At 42.0% G+C, this 20,796-nt stretch overlaps 1 protein-coding gene across 16 annotated transcripts in view; it reads left to right on the top strand.

Moving 5' to 3' along the window:
- The window catches only part of CADPS2 (calcium dependent secretion activator 2), a 914,362-nt gene that overhangs the window by 784,929 nt on the left and 108,637 nt on the right, over positions 1-20,796 (top strand). For all 16 annotated transcript variants that reach the window (XM_075345069.1, XM_075345070.1, XM_075345068.1 and 13 more), the window contains one exon: positions 7,951-8,058. In XM_075345069.1, coding sequence (XP_075201184.1) covers positions 7,951-8,058 — 108 coding nt within the window. The remainder of the gene's footprint in view (positions 1-7,950; positions 8,059-20,796) is intronic.

Here is a 20,796-nt window from a genome sequence, read left to right as displayed (position 1 = left end):
TTTTAAAGGGACCAAAAGTAATTGGACAAGGGACTCTAAGGGCTGCAATTAACTCTGAAGGCATCTCCCTCGTTAACCTGTAATCAATGAAGTAGTTAAAAGGTCTGGGGTTGATTACAGGTGTGTGGTTTTGCATTTGGAAGCTGTTGCTGTGACCAGACAACATGCGGTCTAAGGAACTCTCAATTGAGGTGAAGCAGAACATCCTGAGGCTGAAAAAAAAGAAAAAATCTATCAGAGAGATAGCAGACATGCTTGGAGTAGCAAAATCAACAGTCGGGTACATTCTGAGAAAAAAGGAAATGACTGGTGAGCTTGGGAACTCAAAAAAGCCTGGGCGTCCACGGATGACAACAGTGGTGGATGATCGCCGCATACTTTCTTTGGTGAAGAAGAACCCGTTCACAACATCAACTGAAGTCCAGAACACTCTCAGTGAAGTAGGTGTATCTGTCTCTAAGTCAACAGTAAAGAGAAGACTCCATGAAAGTAAATACAAAGTATTCTATGGACAGATGAGACAAAGATCAACCTGTACCAGAATGATGGGAAGAAAAAAGTTTGGAGAAGAAAGGGAACGGCACATGATCCAAGGCACACCACATCCTCTGTAAAACATGGTGGAGGCAACGTGATGGCATGGGCATGCATGGCTTTCAATGGCACTGGGTCACTTGTGTTTATTGATGACATAACAGCAGACAAGAGTAGCCGGATGAATTCTGAAGTGTACCGGGATATACTTTCAGCCCAGATTCAGCCAAATGCCGCAAAGTTGATCGGACGGCGCTTCATAGTACAGATGGACAATGACCCCAAGCATACAGCCAAAGCTACCCAGGAGTTAATGAGTGCAAAAAAGTGGAACATTCTGCAATGGCCAAGTCAATCACCAGATCTTAACCCAATTTAGCATGCATTTCACTTGCTCAAATCCAGACTTAAGACGGAAAGACCCACAAACAAGCAAGACCTGAAGGCTGCGGCTGTAAAGGCCTGGCAAAGCATTAAGAAGGAGGAAACCCAGCGTTTGGTGATGTCCATGGGTTCCAGACTTAAGGCAGTGATTGCCTCCAAAGGATTCGCAACAAAATATTGAAAATAAAAATATTTTGTTTGGGTTTGGTTTATTTGTCCAATTACTTTTGACCTCCTAAAATGTGGAGTGTTTGTAAAGAAATGTGTACAATTCCTACAATTTCTATCAGATATTTTTGTTCAAACCTTCAAATTAAACGTTACAATCTGCACTTGAATTCTGTTGTTGAGGTTTCATTTCAAATCCAATGTGGTGGCATGCAGAGCCCAACTCGCGAAAATTGTGTCACTGTCCAAATATTTCTGGACCTAACTGTATGTAGCAGAGCTATGTGTGTATGTATGTATGTAGCAGAGCTATGTGTGTATGTAGCAGAGCTATGTGTGTATGTATGTATATATGTAGCAGAGCTATGTGTGTATGTATGTAGCAGAGCTATGTGTGTGTAGCAGAGCTATGTGTCTGTATGTATATATGTAGCAGAGCTATGTGTCTGTATGTATATATGTAGCAGAGCTATGTGTGTATGTATGTAGCAGAGCTATGTGTGTATGTAGCAGAGCTATGTGTGTCTGTAGCAGAGCTATGTGTGTCTGTATGTCTGTAGCAGAGCTATGTGTGTGTGTATGTAGCAGAGCTATGTGTGTATGTAGCAGAGCTATGTGTGTATGTAGCAGAGCTATGTGTGTCTGTAGCAGAGCTATGTGTGTCTGTATGTATGTAGCAGAGCTGTGTGTCTGTAGGCATGTATAATGTGTATCTAGGTATGTCAGTGTATATGGCTGTATAGATGTGTCAGTTCTATATGTATTTTTGTGAGTTTGTCTTTAAATATGTATATGTATGTGTACGTATGTGTGTGTCTGCGTGTGGATGGGGCCCACTGGGACTCTTCCGCCCGAGGCCCACAAAAACCTGGAGCCGGCCCTGACCCTCATCAGACGCTGCGTGTCGGGCAGGAAACAGAGGACAGATCCTGAAGCTCCGCACAGTGTAGGCAGCGGAACGCAGGAATCTCTCCTCTGTTCCTTGCCCGACACTTTTCTCTGTGACACACGTGCGCCCTGATATCGTCAGTACGGCGCGCGTGTCATTTGAAAAGTTCCCGCCCGGCAGTAGAAACTGCAGCAGCCGGGGCCGTATGGAGAGAGGCAGCAGCGGGGGCTCCTAGGAATACAGCGTCGGCGCAGCCTGGCCATGTGAAGGAGAAGTAGCTCAGCGAGGGGCTCGTACAGAGGTGTCTGAGGAAGGGAACGATAAGAAGAGAGGTGAGTGGTTACTAGTAACCTGCGGGGACAATGGGGGTGGGTGGGGGGCTGGGGGAGAGGGGTAACTTTTGACAAATATTTGGGGTGTAGTGGTTTAGTATATGGGAATGTAGTTTTACAGGTGTGGTATATGGGGGGTGGAGTGGTGTAGTTTTATAGGTGTGTAGTGGTGTAGTATAATACAGGTGTATATAGGAGTGTAGTATAATACTACACCCCTATATACACCTGTATTATACTACACCACTACACCCCTATATATACCTATAATATACTACACCCCTATATACACCTGTATTATACTACACCACTACACCCCTATATACACCTGTATTATACAGGTGTATATAGGGGTGTAGTATAATACAGGTGTATATAGGGGTGTAGTATATTACAGGTGTATTTAGGGGTGTAGTGGTGTAGTATATTACAGGTGTATATGGGGTGTAGTGGTGTAGTATAATACAGGTGTTTATAGGGGTGTAGTGGTGTAGTATAATACAGGTGTAGTATATAGGAGTGTAGTATAATACAGGTGTAGTATATAGGGGTGTAGTATAATACAAGTGTAGTATATAGGGGTGTAGTGATGTAGGTTATCACAGGTGTAGTATATAGTGATGTGCTGCAGTTAATTACAGGTGTAGTATATAGTGATGTAGCATATTACAGGTGTATATAGGGGTATAGTGATGTAGTATATAGTGGTATAGTATATAGAGGTGTAGTTTATTACAGGTGTAGTGTATAGTGATGTATATTACAGGTGTAGTATGTGGTGGGTGTAGTGATGTAGTATATGGGGATTGTGTGTGTATGAATACATTGTGTGTATGTATATATGTTATACATGCACAGTATATATGCGTGTTTGTGTATATATATATATTGTGAGGTAGCACGGTCGGCTGCGCAGCAGAAGACACGGGATCCAGGCATTAAGGTTCACAGCACACGGTTTTAATGTCCAAACAAAAGTCCATAACAAAATACATGTGCCTCTCCAGCAGAGAACTCAGGAAGTTCTGTTCACTCCCTCACACCCGGCACACCTGCCCTTGTTCCTAATTCTATTTAACCCTTCCTTCAGCCTGTAGGGAAACAGCATTAACCCTAGAGTGGATTTACTTTCTATCATGGAGTGAGCACAACCGGGGCGAGACATACCGGCCGTCATAGATAACCCCGGTCACAGTCTCACAATATATATATATATGTATATGTATATATATATATGTGTATATGTATATATATATATATGTAGAACCGAGTTAATTATATTAGTCCGGCCCTCTAAAACCATCCCAATTTCTCATGCGGCCCCATGGGAAAATTAATTGCCCACCCCTGCCTTAGATCGTGCTGTCAAACTCTGACACAGCTCAGGCAGAGGGATCGCATTGTTCCTCACCGTCATAGGCAACTCTGTAATGTGGTCACGGGGTGCCGTTGAGTTGGCATGACAGCGTAGGGTCAGAAGATAACCCCTGTCGCTGCCATGGCGTTTTTCCTGTGAATGTCGGCAGAGCGCCGACACTCACAGTAAAACAGCATTTCAGCTGTTCAGAGTGATGCTGAAGTGATTTTTTTTTTTTTTAAATTTTGCCATTTTAATTTTTGGGGGCATTTTTTTTAGGTTATATAGAGAAGCCTATGAAATAAATATGAGAAATAAGGCAATAAGGTTGCAGCTTTCTGAAAAAAATACATAAATAAAGCTACAGACTACAAAACTCACTTTAAAGGGAACTTGTCATGTGTAAAAATGCTATTAATCTGAAGATATGGGGTTAATCTGCAGGTTAATAGTGTGTGAAACCTGGTCGGCGCCTACTCATTGAACCCTGCTGCGGGAGGAAATGTACTTAAATCCTCCCAGCAGCGTTCAGGTTTCAGTCATGGCTATAACCACACACCCCCACATTGACTGACAGCATGTTCTAAGGCTGAGCTGCTATCAGTACGTGGGGCGTGGTTATAGCAGCCGCTCTCCATACACAGAGCAGTGACTGAATCTGCCCCAGCGCCATCACACATCCAGGAGGATTAAAGTTCATTTCTTCCCAGCAGTGGGGTTCAATGTTTTTCGCTTTTAGTAAATGAATATCCCCTTGACATGTTACTATAAAGAAACAATCCATGCTGTACTCATCTACCCCAGCTCTATTTGTAATTCTCTGCCACTAGTTCTGATGTTTGACATTTGCTGCAGCACCAACGTCATATTGACTAAGAGGCAGCCAGTCGGTGCACTCAGTGACTCTAAGTGGGGAATTCCCATGAAGACGGATTTATCTTTTTTTTTTTTTTTTTAATTCAAACCAACCTGGTCATTAGCTGATGACTGTTCATCCAGTTTTAAATTGGCAGTCAATTGGTATCCATTAATATCACTGCCTTAGACCACCTGTTTACGTGAATGATTGCTTGTATAATACATGAATAAGCTTGGTTTGTTAGACTTTTCTGTATCACATCCATATGCCATATAACTCTCCTCAGTGGTTAGGTTACCAATGAAAACATTTACTGCCAGTACTAGCACTGTGACATTTTCTTACTAGCCGTCATTTATTTATTTATTTATTTTAAAAGTCTAGAACATTTAAGCCTAGCACCCAGGAGGACCTGGTAACATCCACAAAAACTGTGCCTCCTTGGTTTCCAATTCCCAGGTCTTTTGGCAAGTATGCCTTTCTATAACAAAAAAAGTGATTAAGATGTTAGTGTATAAATACATTTATGTTTCTATACAACCATTAAAAACAAATATTTGGATGGCGTGTAAAATGTTTTTGAATCTTTTGATATTATGTGCTGTAGTGCGATATTCAAAGTTATTGGTTTTTCATGTTGAGCAACAACATGTTTTTTCACAATTTGTAGATGCCATTGTTCAGTCTAGGGAACCTCTGACCATATTTTCTTCTGAGAGACTCTGCCTATCTAGCATGCTCTTTTGATATGCAGTTAGGTCCAGAAATATTTGGACAGTGACACAATTTTCGCGAGTTGGGCTCTGCATGCCACCACATTGGATTTGAAATGAAACCTCTACAACAGAATTCAAGTGCAGATTGTAACGTTTAATTTGAAGGTTTGAACAAAAATATCTGATAGAAATTGTAGGAATTGTACACATTTCTTTACAAACACTCCACATTTTAGGAGGTCAAAAGTAATTGGACAAATAAACCAAACCCAAACAAAATATTTTTATTTTCAATATTTTGTTGCGAATCCTTTGGAGGCAATCACTGCCTTAAGTCTGGAACCCTTGGACATCACCAAACGCTGGGTTTCCTCCTTGTTAATGCTTTGCCAGGCCTTTACAGTGGCAGCCTTCAGGTCTTGCTTGTTTGTGGGTCTTTCCGTCTTAAGTCTGGATTTGAGCAAGTGAAATGCATGCTCAATTGGGTTAAGATCTGGTGATTGACTTGGCCATTGCAGAATGTTCCACTTTTTAGCACTCATGAACTCCTGGGTAGCTTTGGCTGTATGCTTGGGGTCATTGTCCATCTGTACTATGAAGCGCCGTCCGATCAACTTTGCAGCATTTGGCTGAATGTGGGCTGAAAGTATATCCCGGTACACTTCAGACTTCATCCGGCTACTCTTGTCTGCTATGTCATCAATAAACACAAGTGACCCAGTGCCATTGAAAGCCATGCATGCCCATGCCATCACGTTGCCTCCACCATGTTTTACAGAGGATGTGGTGTGCCTTGGATCATGTGCCGTTCCCTTTCTTCTCCAAACTTTTTTCTTCCCATCATTCTGGTACAGGTTGATCTTTGTCTCATCTGTCCATAGAATATTTTCCAGAACTGAGCTGGCTTCATGAGGTGTTTTTCAGCAAATTTAACTCTGGCCTGTCTATTTTTGGAATTGATGAATGGTTTGCATCTAGATGTGAACCCTTTGTATTTACTTTCATGGAGTCTTCTCTTTACTGTTGACTTAGAGACAGATACACCTACTTCACTGAGAGTGTTCTGGACTTCAGTTGATGTTGTGAATGGGTTCTTCTTCACCAAAGAAAGTATGCGGCGATCATCCACCACTGTTGTCATCCGTGGATGCCCAGGCCTTTTTGAGTTCCGAAGCTCACCAGTCAATTCCTTTTTTCTCAGAATGTACCCGACTGTTGATTTTGCTACTCCAAGCATGTCTGCTATCTCTGTGATGGATTTTTTTCTTTTTTTTCAGCCTCAGGATGTTCTGCTTCACCTCAATTGAGAGTTCCTTAGACCGCATGTTGTCTGGTCACAGCAACAGCTTCCAAATGCAAAACCACACACCTGTAATCAACCCCAGACCTTTTAACTACTTCATTGATTACAGGTTAACGAGGGAGACGCCTTCAGAGTTAATTGCAGCCCTTAGAGTCCCTTGTCCAATTACTTTTGGTCCCTTGAAAAAGAGGAGGCTGTGCATTACAGAGCTATGATTCCTAAACCCTTTCTCCGATTTGGATGTGAAAACTCTCATATTGCAGCTGGGAGTGTGCACTTTCAGCCCATATTATATATATAATTGTATTTCTGAACATGTTTTTGTAAACAGCTAAAATAACAAAACTTGTGTCACTGTCCAAATATTTCTGGCCCTGACTGTATATACTGTATATAGTCATGTGTCTTACTTAAAATTTGACCATGCCAGATGCTCTTCATTACTTTTCCAAAATTTTTTGTTAAACCAGACTTCTAAATGTTTGCTTTCTTGTATTCTTTACATTTTACATAATGTCCAAACTTTTTTGGGGTTGGGATTTTAAATAAATATTGAAATTAATTCTGTTTCTATTTTTTGACTTGTCAAGGTATTTTTTTTCTACAATGATGTATTGATTATAAGTTCAGTATGAGTTTACAGGATATTTCTTGAATTCTTTAAAGTGTTTGAGTTGTTATGAAATATACCTTATTGACAGACCTGAGAGGATTTTATCATTCCAATTAAGGATATCATTACCAAAAATAAGTTTAATTGCCCTGGTCAGTTTAGTGAATTGAAACATTATAGTGTGAGCTGATATTTGTAACTTCTCTAACCAGTTTATAAAATTGCATTTTCTTTTTTTTTTTCAAAATGTTGTTGCCTTTAAAATCATATTTGTTAATATGACCTTCAAAAATGTCTTTGCTTTGAGACACAAAGTAAAATCTCTGTATATAAAGAGTGGATGCAGTAATGAACAAAAGTCCAACGACAAAAGTGCATAGACAGCTGGAGAATCACAAATACAAGTGTACATAGAAATGAACTGTCTCAGAGCATTGTATTATACGTTTTATGTGAACAATGTGTCTGCTATGTATTTTGGATATGCTACTTAATGGCCAAGACAGTTTATATTGTTGTTCTGTAGAAATGTTGTCTGGGTTTTGTATGCTGGGTTTAGATTTTGTTTCTCAGATAAGTTAATTTTTTCTTGATCCATGTGTTTACACTGTACATTTTCACTTGTTTGGCTGCTTTAGATGGCCTATTCGATAAGTCAGGCCAAGACATTTTTGCTTTGGATTTTTCTAAATTTGAATTGTAAGCATCAGTTTATTAAAACACAAGTTACATCACTCCTAAAATGTTTTTTTTTTCTTTTAATATGATTGGATTAAATAATTATATTCTTTTCAGAAACCCGGAATGGACCTTGCAGACACCTACATAACATTTGTGCGGCAAAACCAAGATATCTTGCGAGAAAAAGTGAATGAGGAAATGTACATAGAAAAGCTATTTGATGTAAGTAGTTCTTGTTTATATTGTACAGTGTTGTGTGTCACTACCTAAAATTTTTATCCATTACTACTATTTATTACTTTAGGGCACTTAATTTAAATCTTGGATAATACTTCAGTGTGTATATTTTGCTGTGAATTAAGACTTGCATGTGCTGTGGCGCTTAGGGTACAGTACTGTGTAAATGTTTGAAGCATATATGGAAAAATGCTGCACAGAGAAAATGCTTTTAAAGCTATAAGTGTTAATAGTTTATTTTTATCAATTAACAAAATGCAAAGTGAATGTACAAAAGAAAAAATCTAATTCAAATAAATTTTTGGTATGGCTATCCAGACAGAAAGAAAGCGCTGTTCAGATCAGGGCTCTGTGGGGCAATATCATCACTTCCAGGACTCCATGTTTTTCTATACACTAAAGATAGTTTTTAATGAAGTTGTCCGATGTAAAAAAAAAAAAAAAAAAGCGTTTGAAAAATAAAGAAACAGCCGTGATGAGTTCCGGCTGAACCATCGTTTGGCCGTCAGCCATCTACTGTGTATGAGGGAGAAAGCAGCAGGGACAGGAAAATTAATCAGCTTATCAGATCAGTATCTGACTCATTGTTCCTCTACAGCATGTATGGAGGCTCTTGCAGGTAATGTTCCTCTAAATCTACTGCAAGTGCGCTCTGAACTACTTAAGTGATTATGAAGGGATGCAGACTGCAAAGGATTCAGGGAGCAGAGGTGGGGAATGGGGCAGCTGAATGTAGAGGTGAATAAAGTTGGCTGCAGAGACGTATGGCAGGAAGCCTCATTGAACGTGGTAAGGGAGGGCTGCAGAGGTGCACTGCGACTGATAACAGCGCTAAAGTACTGTGAAGGGGCTACACGAAACAGGTGTGTAAGAGTGGACCACGCTGGTTTTTCCTTGTTAAAAATATAGCAGTATCAAGAAGACAATCCAAATGCAGTGGGTGGACCAGAAATCGGTCCCCAAATTGATGGAGTGGGTGAGCAATATGAGTGGCGTTGATGATATGTGGTTCAATGAATCATGATAATTGTAGCCCGGATGGTCTAAGGAAGCGCTGTCAGGTAGCCCTGAACATAACCAATAACAAACTGCATGAAGTACAGGGGAATCTATATGTAAAATGGTAACTTGGGCTCACTACAAAGGCAACAAAATATTACACTTGTGCCTGGAAATACCCTTTAATGACATTGGCTGTGTTTTTGAAGATGCAATTATGCTTCAGAATACATTTGGAGCCACTCTAATGCCTAACATGTTATTTTATGATGAATAATAATCTACTTCTATTTCTCAGCTTTGATCACACCATGAAATGGGCAATGGTGAGAACCATAGTTGCAGTGGTCGGCCAAGAGAACTTAAAGCAGCAGATGATAGACACATCATGCTTACTTCAAAATAGGAAGATATCCAGCATGCAATATTACTAGGAGCCCATGGTTAGCTCTAAATTTATTGTGCAGGTGGACAATGATTGCAAACATACAGCCAATGTCATTAAGAACCAGGAGTCCATGAAATTATAATATATAACAGAGCCCTCATCTCAACATCTTGAAATCTGTCTGGGATAACATGAAGAGACAGAAGGATTTGTGCAAGTCTACTTCCACAGATGATCTGTAATTAGTTCTTCAATATGAATTGATGCTTTGTTGTTGTTTTGAAGGCATTGAGTGGACACACCAAATATTGATTTGATTTAATTTTTATTTTTTTCCTTTCACTTCGCATTTTTTTAATTGTTTAAAATAAAATATTGACACTTCTGTTTATTAAAGCATTTTTTGTATGCATCCTTTTTACACACCTACCTTAATCTTTTGCACTGAACTGCGTTTTTAGCTGTTTTTCAACATGACAATGCCAGGTCGCATGTTGCTCATGCTTCATTGAGCAGCCTTCATTAGCTAAATGTGATACAATAGTCTCCATTGTCACTGGAATCATCTCCCATCAAGTAAATCTGGGATTTCATTGATCGGCAATTGCAAAGGGAGACGCCATCAGAGGATCTTGATGACTTACAGGCCAAGTGTATTCGTCATTGAAGAACATTCTTCAGACAATCATTAATAATCTCATTATTAGCATGCCAAGGCATGTAAGTGAGTATATTTTTAACATCTGATTTTCAGAATTCCACAACTTTTTTTCTTGGTGTTGCAATTTCAATGTTGATAATGTGTATATAATTTTAGGCAGGTGTGGAAAAAATGATACGTACTACGTATGCTTTAAAACTAGAATTAATAGTTTATTTTTATTTCTTAGCAAAATGTAAAGTGAACAAAAGAGAAACCTAAATTGAATAGATATTTGGGGTGACTACCTTTTGCTTTCAAAACTGCATCAATTCTTTTAGGTACACTTGCACAAAGTCAAGTATTTTGTAGGATTATGGTCAGGTGTACGATTAGCCAATTATACCAAACAGGTGACAAAGATCATAATTTCATGTGTAGGTTGAAACATTGTCATTAACAGAAACAGCTGTGTAGGATGAGCTTAAAATTGGGGGTAAGGAACAGACAAAACTTGCTATGATGTTTGTTACAATTAATAAAAAAAGTGAATGAACAAAAGAGAAATTCAATCAATTTTTGGTGTGACCACACTTTGCCTTCAAAACAGTATCAAGGCTTTTAGGTACACTCGTGCACAGTTTTTGAAGAAATGCTGCAGAAAGGTTTCTCCAAAATATCTTGGAAAACTAATTATAAATATTCTGTGGATGTAGGTTTTACGATCTCACCATATAATTCCAGACAGATCCTTTGATAATCAGATCAGGGCTCTGTGGGGTCATATCATCACTTCTGGGACTGCTTGTTGTTCTTTATGTGGAAGATATTTCTTAATTATATTAGTTGTATGTTTGTGTGACACCCCTGGACTATCAGGTCATCATAGGGTACTGCACAAGCTGCCCTTCCATGCAGTATTCCGCCTACCTCTTGGTTTTCGGGTCCCTACTTAAGTGTTGTTGCCTCCAACAGCATATCAAATCCTAGAGACACCCTGCACCACACCCACCTGACACACCAGTGGACGGCTTGAGTGGAATAGAGTCGCCCACCTGGGGGGTCAGGGAGGTGAGTTGAGGAGTGTAGAGAGTCGAGTTTGAGAGTTCAAGGAGTTGGAAGTAGCCCTCGAGCTGAGAGGAGCTCAGAGGAAGTCGACAGTGGTGACTCCTGAAGTAACTGCCTAGGTTGCAGACGGTGGTCTGGGCCTAGAGGAGTCGGACCCCCGGTCGCAGCGTATTGTGGCGAGGTGCTCGGACCTGTCGAGGAGAACGGCCGACAGCCTAGCCCTATCACTGGTCCGGGACCGAAGGCATGACTGGGTACACGGACCCTAGGTCGGGGAGTAGCTTCATCCAACCCAACAATTCACCTGAGGAGAACGGAGCCTTCACGATCCGTTCCCACCCGCTCCAGAATCGGGGTATTAGCGCAACGAGGGGAATAGGACTTTCCAACCAAAACGGTCCAGAAAATCCTAAGCGTGAGCCCTGACAGCAAGCTCCCATACTTAGCCATAGTAGGGAGCGGGGCTAGTTCCAAGCTACCAGGCCATCAAGTTGAAGTCAAAACTAAGTGCCAGGAGGCATGTCATGGATCACCATGCAGCACCACTTGGGGACCGGACCCGGACGAGCTCCCCTCAGTGGCAGCGCTACCCAGAGACTTGGTTTACCCGGTTGTCAGTGTCTGCCTATAAACTGAGTGAGTACAAGAGTGACCCCTTCATCCCCACGGCACTCCCCACATCGAGTCATGGGGCACCCCCTACTCGTGGAGAGTTCCAACACCTTGCTGCGCACGCTCCATCATCCCCGGGTACTCCCAATGGCAGCGGTGGTACTCCCAATTACCACACACCACGGGTGGCATCACGAACTATAACTCCCCTGTATGTACCCCCTCTTTTTCATTTGAGTGGCTGCACAACCCCCGGGTCCGGAGACCCTCGAGCCATAGCGAACCCAGATCCGAGCAGCTCAGCTGCTTCCACTGGGGCGGTACATTTGCACTTGTTTTTCTACTGTAGAATAATTTTTTAACCAATCAAACACCTTCCAGATGGTGCTAGATGATGGATAAGTACTGTCTGTATGTCTCCGCATTAAGGACAGCATTAATATTGACTAAAGATGAGCCGATCATTTGAAATTCAAATTCAACAGCTTCATAGAATTTTTTCCACAAATTCAATGTGTCAAATCTCGATACTTTAGGGCTTCTAATTGCTCAGAAAATAAATATATAATACTCTAAGATCTCCTTGAACCGTACTGGAACCCATTTTGAGCTGTTTAATGCAAACATCTAAAAATTATCCATTTTGAGGGGCAAATGTATTCATGGCTGGTGTTTAAACACAGGTGGTGGAAACAAAAGATGCTGTGGATTTTCCACAAAGGCTAGTGATCGGTAGGTTTACATCCCAAAAGTAATCATCTGCAACAGGCCGCTTTATTTGGATGGTGTATGGGTATAATATTGGACTTATTACGAGGAAGTGTGCAAAAAAGTAAATTTTGTTTTACAACATGCACACTGAGGTAGACATTTGTGCTTAAATTTTTTAAATGTGGAGATTTTTCTTTTATATTTGGGAAAAAAATTTGGCTTGCCTGTCTCACAATCCAGAAAAATACAAGCCTTGGTTTTCAGGATGTTTCTCTAGTAGCACAATTAGGACAGAGGTATATTAAACTGTCCTCATTCTTTGCAGTATCTGAAAAATGTTAAAAAAAAGCTTATTTTTAGGTGCTTTTACTGCAGTATATCATAGATCAATCAAGTCACAGTCACACTTACTATGCAGATACAGCGGCTCCCTATATCATTCAAATTTTGGGGTATTTTTTTTAGTCTGTGACTATTGCTCACATTTACAATGTGCTTCAGCATGTGCGCACAGTGCGTTTTTCGCGGCGTTTTTGCGCGTTTTTCGGGTGCGTTTTTGGCCTCAAAACTGCAGGACTTTGCTTCCCCAGCAAAGTCTATGAGTTTTCATTTTTGCTGTCCACACACATCTGTTTTTTTTACCTGCGTTTTTGAGTTAAACAAAAAAAAATGGACATGTCAGTTCTTTCCTGCGTTTTTCTGCGTTTTCCCCCCATGCAATGCATTGGAAAAACGCAGCAAAACGCAGAGATCAAAAACGCAGCAAAACGCAGCCAAAAACGCACCAAATCGCGGCAAAAACGCATGCGTTTTTTCGACGCAGGTGCGTTTTTGTGCGTTTTTAGCGGCCAAAAACGCACAAAAATGCAGCGTCAAAAAGACGCAGTGTGCGAACCTAGCCTTGCAGTAGTACACTACAATTAGATTTCAGTCTTTTTGTATTCCTATTTGCAATGAGCCGTGCAGTCTGACTTTCTATTGTAAAATCCTAAAATGGCTTTACTTATCTTTTATAATGGCTGTCATTGACCCCGTGATTGGCTGCGCAAGACTATATGATGTGATGACTCATATGCATTGCTTTCACCACCCACCGGCACTACCGGCGTCTCTGATTAGTTGCAGTCAATCACGCCCCACCCTGAGTAACAGCGTGTCTGACTGCTTTCAAGCTGTATGTGCGTCTATATGTATATGAGTGTAAAAACAAATTAAATTGGCATAGGGTCCCCCCCATTTTATGATACCCAGCACAGATAGAGCATACAGCTATAGGCTGCAGCCCCTAGCTATACGCTTATCTTGACTGTGTATCAAGTTATGAGGGATCGCACGTGGCTTTAAATGAATAAAAAACGGTTTTTCTCCCCCAATTTTTATACTCAGCCATGATAAAGCTAACAGCTGGGGGCTGGTATTCTCAGACTGGGGGAAAAAATAGCTTATTGGCCCCACCCAGCCTAAGAACACCAGCCTGCAGCCGCCCAGGATTGTCGCATCGATTAGACCTGGACCTGCTAATCTCGGGGATCTGCAATTCCGCCTATCACTATTCTTGAGACCTTCAGCTAAAAAACTAACTTCTGATATAGAAAAATATTTCACATTTTGACTCATCAGTCCAGAGGATTTGCTGCCAATTTTCTGCACCCCAGTTCCTATGTTTTTGTACTGTGTTGAATTAATTGGATTTGTTTTCATGTCAAAGGTAATTCTTTTTTGCCACAATTCATCCATGTAGATCATCTTTGACTGGAATTCTCCGAACAGTAGATGGATGTTAATAGCTGTGTACCACTGGTTACTGACAGTTGTGAGCTGATGGCTCTGCCAGACATATTCCAATTTTGAAGCAAGCAAGATGTGTTGTTGATCTGTTGCATTAAGTTTCCTTGGCTGACCAGTTCTTTTTTGGTCTTCAGTGTTGCCCATTTCTTGTTGCTTCTTCAAAATAGCTTGAACATGAGCATTGAGCATTTCAGGAGTATAAAGATATCAATAGGAAATGCAAAAAAGAAATCAAACAAGCAAAACTAGCTACTGAAATAAAAATCGCCAATGACATTAAAATAAATCCCAAAATCTTTTATAAATACATTAATGCCAAAAGGAAAACAAAGGATAGTATTGGCCCCTTAAAATATAATAACAAGTTAGTTATAGAGGACAAACAAAAAACTGAGATATTAAATAGTCATTTCTCATCTGTGTTCACCAAGGAACTGACTGTACCAGGGATCATTCAACAAGTGAAAAATCAAGGTTCACCACCCGATATAATTAATTTAACACAAGAAGAAGTACGCCTATGTCTGAGTAAATTAAACATTGACAAATCCCCAGGGCCAGATGGCATTGAGGGAATTGAGCTCCGTAATTGACAGACCGCTGTATCTCATCTTTTTAGACTCGCTTGTAACAGGGTTGGTGCCTCAGGATTGGAGGATTGCTGATGTGGTACTGATATTTAAGAAAGGTAAGAGGATAGATCCAGGCAATTACCGTCCAGTAAGCCTGACATCAGTAGTATGCAAAGTTTTTGAGGGCATTTTAAGGGATGACATGCAAAAATATGTTGCAGAAAATAATATAGTAACTGACAGCATGGATTCATGAAAGATAAGTCATGTCTAACCAACCTGTTGGGGTTCTATGAGGGGGTAAGTGCAAACCTGGATATTGGTAATGCAGCTGATGTGATTTATTTGGACTTTGCAAAGGCATTTGATACTGTACCACATAGCCTTATACTAAAGCTCCAGAAGCAAGGACTAGGGGAAACTATATGCAACTGGGTAAGGAATTGGCTAAGAGATAGGAAACAAAGAGTAGTCATAAATGGTACATTCTCTAAATGGGCTATAGTCAGCAGTGGGGTGCCGCAGGGATCTGTGCTAGGACCAATTCTTTTTAGTCTCTTTATTAATGACCTTGTGGATGGGATTGATAGTAAAGTGTCAGTCTTTGCTGATGACACCAAACTATGTAGAATATAAAAAACTGACCTTGATAGTACAATATTACAAAAAGATCTGGATAAGATGTCAGAATGGGCAGATACTTGGCAAATGAGATTTAATGTTGATAAATGTAAAGTAATGCACCTAGGACGGAGTAATCCTATAACTGCATATACATTAAATGGAAGTAAACTCGGGACTACAGAACAGGAGAAGGACTTGGGTATTCTTATTACAAATAAGCTGAGCAGCAGAACTCAATGTCAAGCAGCAGCTGCTAAAGCAAACAAGATTCTAGGGTATATAAAAAGAGAGATTAGATCCCGTGATCCCAACGTATTCTTACCCCTCTATAAATCACTTGTAAGGCCACATCTGGAAAGTGGGATCCAGTTTTGGGCTCCACATTTTAAAAAGGACATTCAGAAGTTAGAGGCAGTTCAAAGGCAGACAAGTAGACTATTACAAGGAATGGAAGGCCTTCCATATGATGACAGGTTGAAAAAGTTAGATATGTTTAGCTTAGAAAAAAGACGTCTCAGATGAGATCTCATTTGTATGTATAAATACATGTGTGGTCAATATAAAGGACTGGCACATGACTTATTTCTTCCAAAGACAATACTAAGGACCAGGGGGCACTCACTGCGAGTGTAAGAAAAGCGATTCCGACAGCTAAATAGGAAAGGGTTCTTTACAGTTAGAGCAGTCAGACTGTGGAATGCCCTACCACAAAAGGTAGTGTGGCGCCCTGGACAAGCCAGGGGCCACAGAGAACAACACCCACACACCCCACACTCCCGGTCAGGCACACCGAAGTCAGACACAAACCCTTGTTGCCTTCCTCCAGGGGCTGATGTTCACACCAGGGGGGTGGGCCAGACGGTTGGTCCCGCCCACCGAGGAGTACACAGTCCTGGAGGCGGGAAAAGAGTTCAGATGAGAGTTGGAAGTGAAAGTGAGAGGAAGAAAAGTGGTAGAGGAGCAGACTGAAGTTGGTCCGGGTGTGTGGCCCGGACGGATCAGCAAGGTTGGCAGACGGTGGTGACCGTCTGCAGGAGTGACCTATCGGAGTCTACCGTAAGGACCGTTGACGGGCGGTGGCCCGGCGGTACCGGACCGGTACACAAAGAGAAGTCAGCACCATCTGGTAGGGGCTTACGGACCCTGGCAAGGCTAGGAGTCGCCGTGAATTTGCCAAATCCGTCAGCGAAGGGAACCCCCTGGGTTTCCCAGCAGCCAAGTCCCGACAGAAGGCAACAGTCCAACCGTGAGAGGGAAACAGCCACCGCCAAGGCTATCGTTCCCAGGGCCAGAGCTTGCGGGCAAAAGGGGCTCCTCCAGCCCATATCCAAGCTGGGGAGCGGGTTACCGGTGGGAATCCATTGGAACCATTTACCGTACATAGGTGCAGGGAAACGCAGTCACCATCAACCTGCCGGGAGAAACAACACCGCAGCCGTCTGTGGGACCCGTCCATCCAGCCGTGTGTTTTACCGAGAACTGTGTCCTCATCATTGACTGAGTGAGTACCACCGTGCCGTGCGGCACAGCGCTGCCCCCGCGACCCTGCACCCCACCAGGCCCCGTAACCCGCCTGCCATCCATCCCTACCCCATCACCGGGCCCCGGGACAACCAACCCCCTACCCACGGAGGGGAGAACTAACAACAAAGCTGCTCCCTGTCACCGCTCCCGGGATCCCCGTCCAGAGCGCAGCGGTGGTGTCACCAAGATCACCACAACTGTGGGTGGCGTCACGGACAATAACCAAATCCCCACAATCAAATCCCCCTCTTTCACTCACGGGCGAGGAGCGCCGCTCGAGTCCCCGGGGTCCGGCCCACCGCTCGAGCCACCACCGAGCAGCGGCAGCCGCAGCAGCGGCCGGACCCGAGCAGTGGGGAGAGCGCAGCGTCCCCTCCTCCGCCCGCGACAGTAGTAATGGCAGATACTATAACAGCTTTTAAAAAAGGGCTGGATGATTTCCTCAGTACACAAAACATTGTTGGTTATAAATGACTTAGTGACCAAATGTAGAACTGGTGGAGGAAGGTTGAACTAGATGGACCTAGGTCTTTTTTCAACCTTAGTAACTATGTAACATCACATATTGAAACCACAGTTTGCTTTGAAAAATTTGCTTATGAGAGACCTTGTTAATGTAGTTATTACTACCTTGTTAATGTAGTTATTACTACCTTGTGTCTTGTTGTGCTTAGTGGTGTGTATAACCTGTGACATGAAATTTTCTTCCACAACCTTTTTTTGTCTGTTCCTCACTTATATTTAAGCCTCCTCTACAGCTGAATCTACAGTTTTTCTGTTAAGGACTGTTCAACTACATAGGAAAATGATTATTACCATTACCTGTTTGGTAAAATCGGATACTCATACAACTGACTACAATTCTATAAAATCCCTCTGAAATTGTGCGAGTGTACCGAGAAGAATTGATGGGTTTCTGAAGGCAAAGAGTGATATTTGCCTTCAAAATATTGCTTTAACTTGGTTTTCTCACTTGTTTAGTCACTTTTATTAATTGGGAAAAAAATGTTTTAAAACTTTTGCTTTTGAAAGCATTCTTTCTACAACCCACCTAAAACGTTTGTACAGTAGTTTGTGTCATGGCTGAAAGTTTTGGCACCTCTGAAATTGTTCCAGAAAATGAAGTATTTTTCCCAGAATATTATTGCAATTACACATACTTTTGTTATACCCATGTTTATTTGCGTTTGTGGGTATTGCAACAACACAAAAACATTGCAAAATTCGAATTACACATAAGTGCATATAAAAGTGGGCTGGACAAAATAGTTAACACCATTAAATAAATATTTGGTTGCATAACCTTTGAAATAAATAACTGCAATCAATTGGTGTTATGGGAGCCGGTTGCTAATAACAAATAATAATGCTTGCAACCAAGAACTGGAGTCCGCAATGCAGCTATAGGCTGCTGCTAAGATACCCACTGGGCTAGGCAGAACTTAAAGATTAATGTAAGTGTTACACTCAGACGTGTGTTACTCCACACACCCTGAGAGTAGTGGAACAGCAATACTCCTTGTTACGTCACAAGGAATATGCAAAATAAAACTAACTTGCTGTAACCTCTGTTGACAGCACAGAGGAACGGAACTAACTATAACGAATGTGAGCAGGTGTGATAACTGCACACCCCAGTGTCTGCTCAGGTGGCCTACCTGGACAATCGGTTCTACTGCGGAGTAACCCCTCACTGAAACAGTTTGCGAATAGTGTAAACTAGCTTTCCGCTACGGCTGCCTAAGTGGTCCACTAACAGCACCAAGCCTACTGCTGGCACCGCACCGACCTGTCTGCTGTGCCCCTAGTTACCGACAGCTTACTGCCGGTCACCCACACAAGCAGACGCAGTGGGACCTCTGCGACTAGGCCCTAAAACTAGCGATATGTACCCAAACTGGGCATAGAAAACTAACATCAAGATGGTGGCAGACAGACACACAGTGCTACACATGCACCACTCACTGTGAAATGATCTGAGCACACTGAAATGTAAATGACCACATCTTTTAAAGGTTAAGCCATGCCCCAAACACTCCCGGCCGTGCCACTGATGACGTCACCTCCGGGCAAATCAGGTGGCACTACGTCATCAGGTCTGCTGACACTGGACCACCAATGCAGGTGGTCGTATCACTAACGTGCACTGGAGCGTTTTTTGGACTTAGAAGTGGAAGAGAAAGCTTCCTTCATCTGCGCATGTGTGGCAGAATTCATTACACAGGTCTGCAAAAAAAGATTTTCAAGAGCTGTTTTGGTTATTCCGTGTAATCTTTGTTTTTGAGTGCGCTGAATCCGAAAATGACCTTCATTTTGTCATAGGACATCACGTTTTGTGACAGTTTTTAAGTAACTATGTTAAATAAGACAATAATCGAAATAAATGAAAATAGACTCATAAAATCATTTTTTTATTACAAATGTTTCATAAAAATCATTTTTTTAACTGCAATGAGCTCACTAACACACACTAAAATTGATTCTTCTTCCCTGTGAGGCTTTTCTTGGTACATTTACGCTTGTTAGTGATAAGGCGGTCCATAAATTTACTGTGATGCAATCTAATTGTGCATCCCCCTTAAATCTGTCTGCTCCAAATTATGAGTCAATTGTGGTAGCATGCATACCACTCTCTTTCATACACACCAGAGACGTACTCGGATATGAATAGAAAGTAAGACTGATTTAATACGGAAGTTGGACAAACATTAAAAAGGAGTTCTTGGCTAGGAGCCAAGAATACGTAACACGTCTATCCTATTGGATAAAGTAGAACAGCTTATTCTGTGATATACAATATACTGTAATGTGCTTGCTTCCTCATTTATATTAAGCAATGTCAGCATGATTCACTTATCACATGAAAGTAGAGACTGTCTGAGTCTTATGTCGAAAATGCAGAACTACCGTATTTTTCGGACTATAAGACGCACCTGACCATAAGACGCACCCTGGTTTTAGAGGAGGAAAATAGGAAAATAAAATTTTATCCAAAAAATATGGTCATGACACACTGTTATGGGGCGAGGATCTGCTGCTGACACTGTTATGGGGGTAATGTCCCCAAATTCTCTACTAAGGTACCCCATTCTGATAAGGATCCTCCTGCCTTGTATATGATCCTGCTCATATACCCCCCAATCCTGCTAATAATATACCCCCCATCCATCCTGCTAATAATATACCTTCCATCCATCCTGCTCATGATATACCCCCATCCATCCTGCTCATGATATGCCCCCATCCATCCTGCTCATGAAATGCCCCCATCCATCCTCCTCATGATATACCTTCCATCCATCCTGCTCATGATATACCCCTATCCATCCTGCTCATGATATGCCCCCATCCATCCTGCTCATGATATGCCCCCATCCATCCTGCTCATGATATGCCCCCATCCATCCTGCTCATGAAATGCCCCCATCCATCCTGCTCATGATATACCTTCCATCCATCCTGCTCATGATATGCCCCCATCCATCCTGCTCATGAAATGCCCCATCCATCCTGCTCATGAAATGCCCCCATCCATCCTGCTCATGATATGCCCCCATCCATCCTGCTCATGATATGCCCCCATCCATCCTGCTCATGAAATGCCCCATCCATCCTGCTCATGATATACCCCCATCCTGGTAAATGGCGTGTATCCTGTGGCACAGGAAAAAAAAAATAAACGGTTATACTTACCCTTCCTCACTCCCTGAAGCACCGATCTCTGTCTCAGCTGCAGCGCCGCTGTGTGGAGCCGTCACCGTGTGTGGAGCCGTCACCGTGTGTGGAGCCGTCACCGT

The sequence above is a fragment of the Anomaloglossus baeobatrachus genome, chromosome 4, assembly GCF_048569485.1.
Source record: "Anomaloglossus baeobatrachus isolate aAnoBae1 chromosome 4, aAnoBae1.hap1, whole genome shotgun sequence".
Taxonomy (NCBI): domain Eukaryota; kingdom Metazoa; phylum Chordata; class Amphibia; order Anura; family Aromobatidae; genus Anomaloglossus; species Anomaloglossus baeobatrachus.
This window is presented reverse-complemented; position numbering and strand designations above follow the sequence as displayed.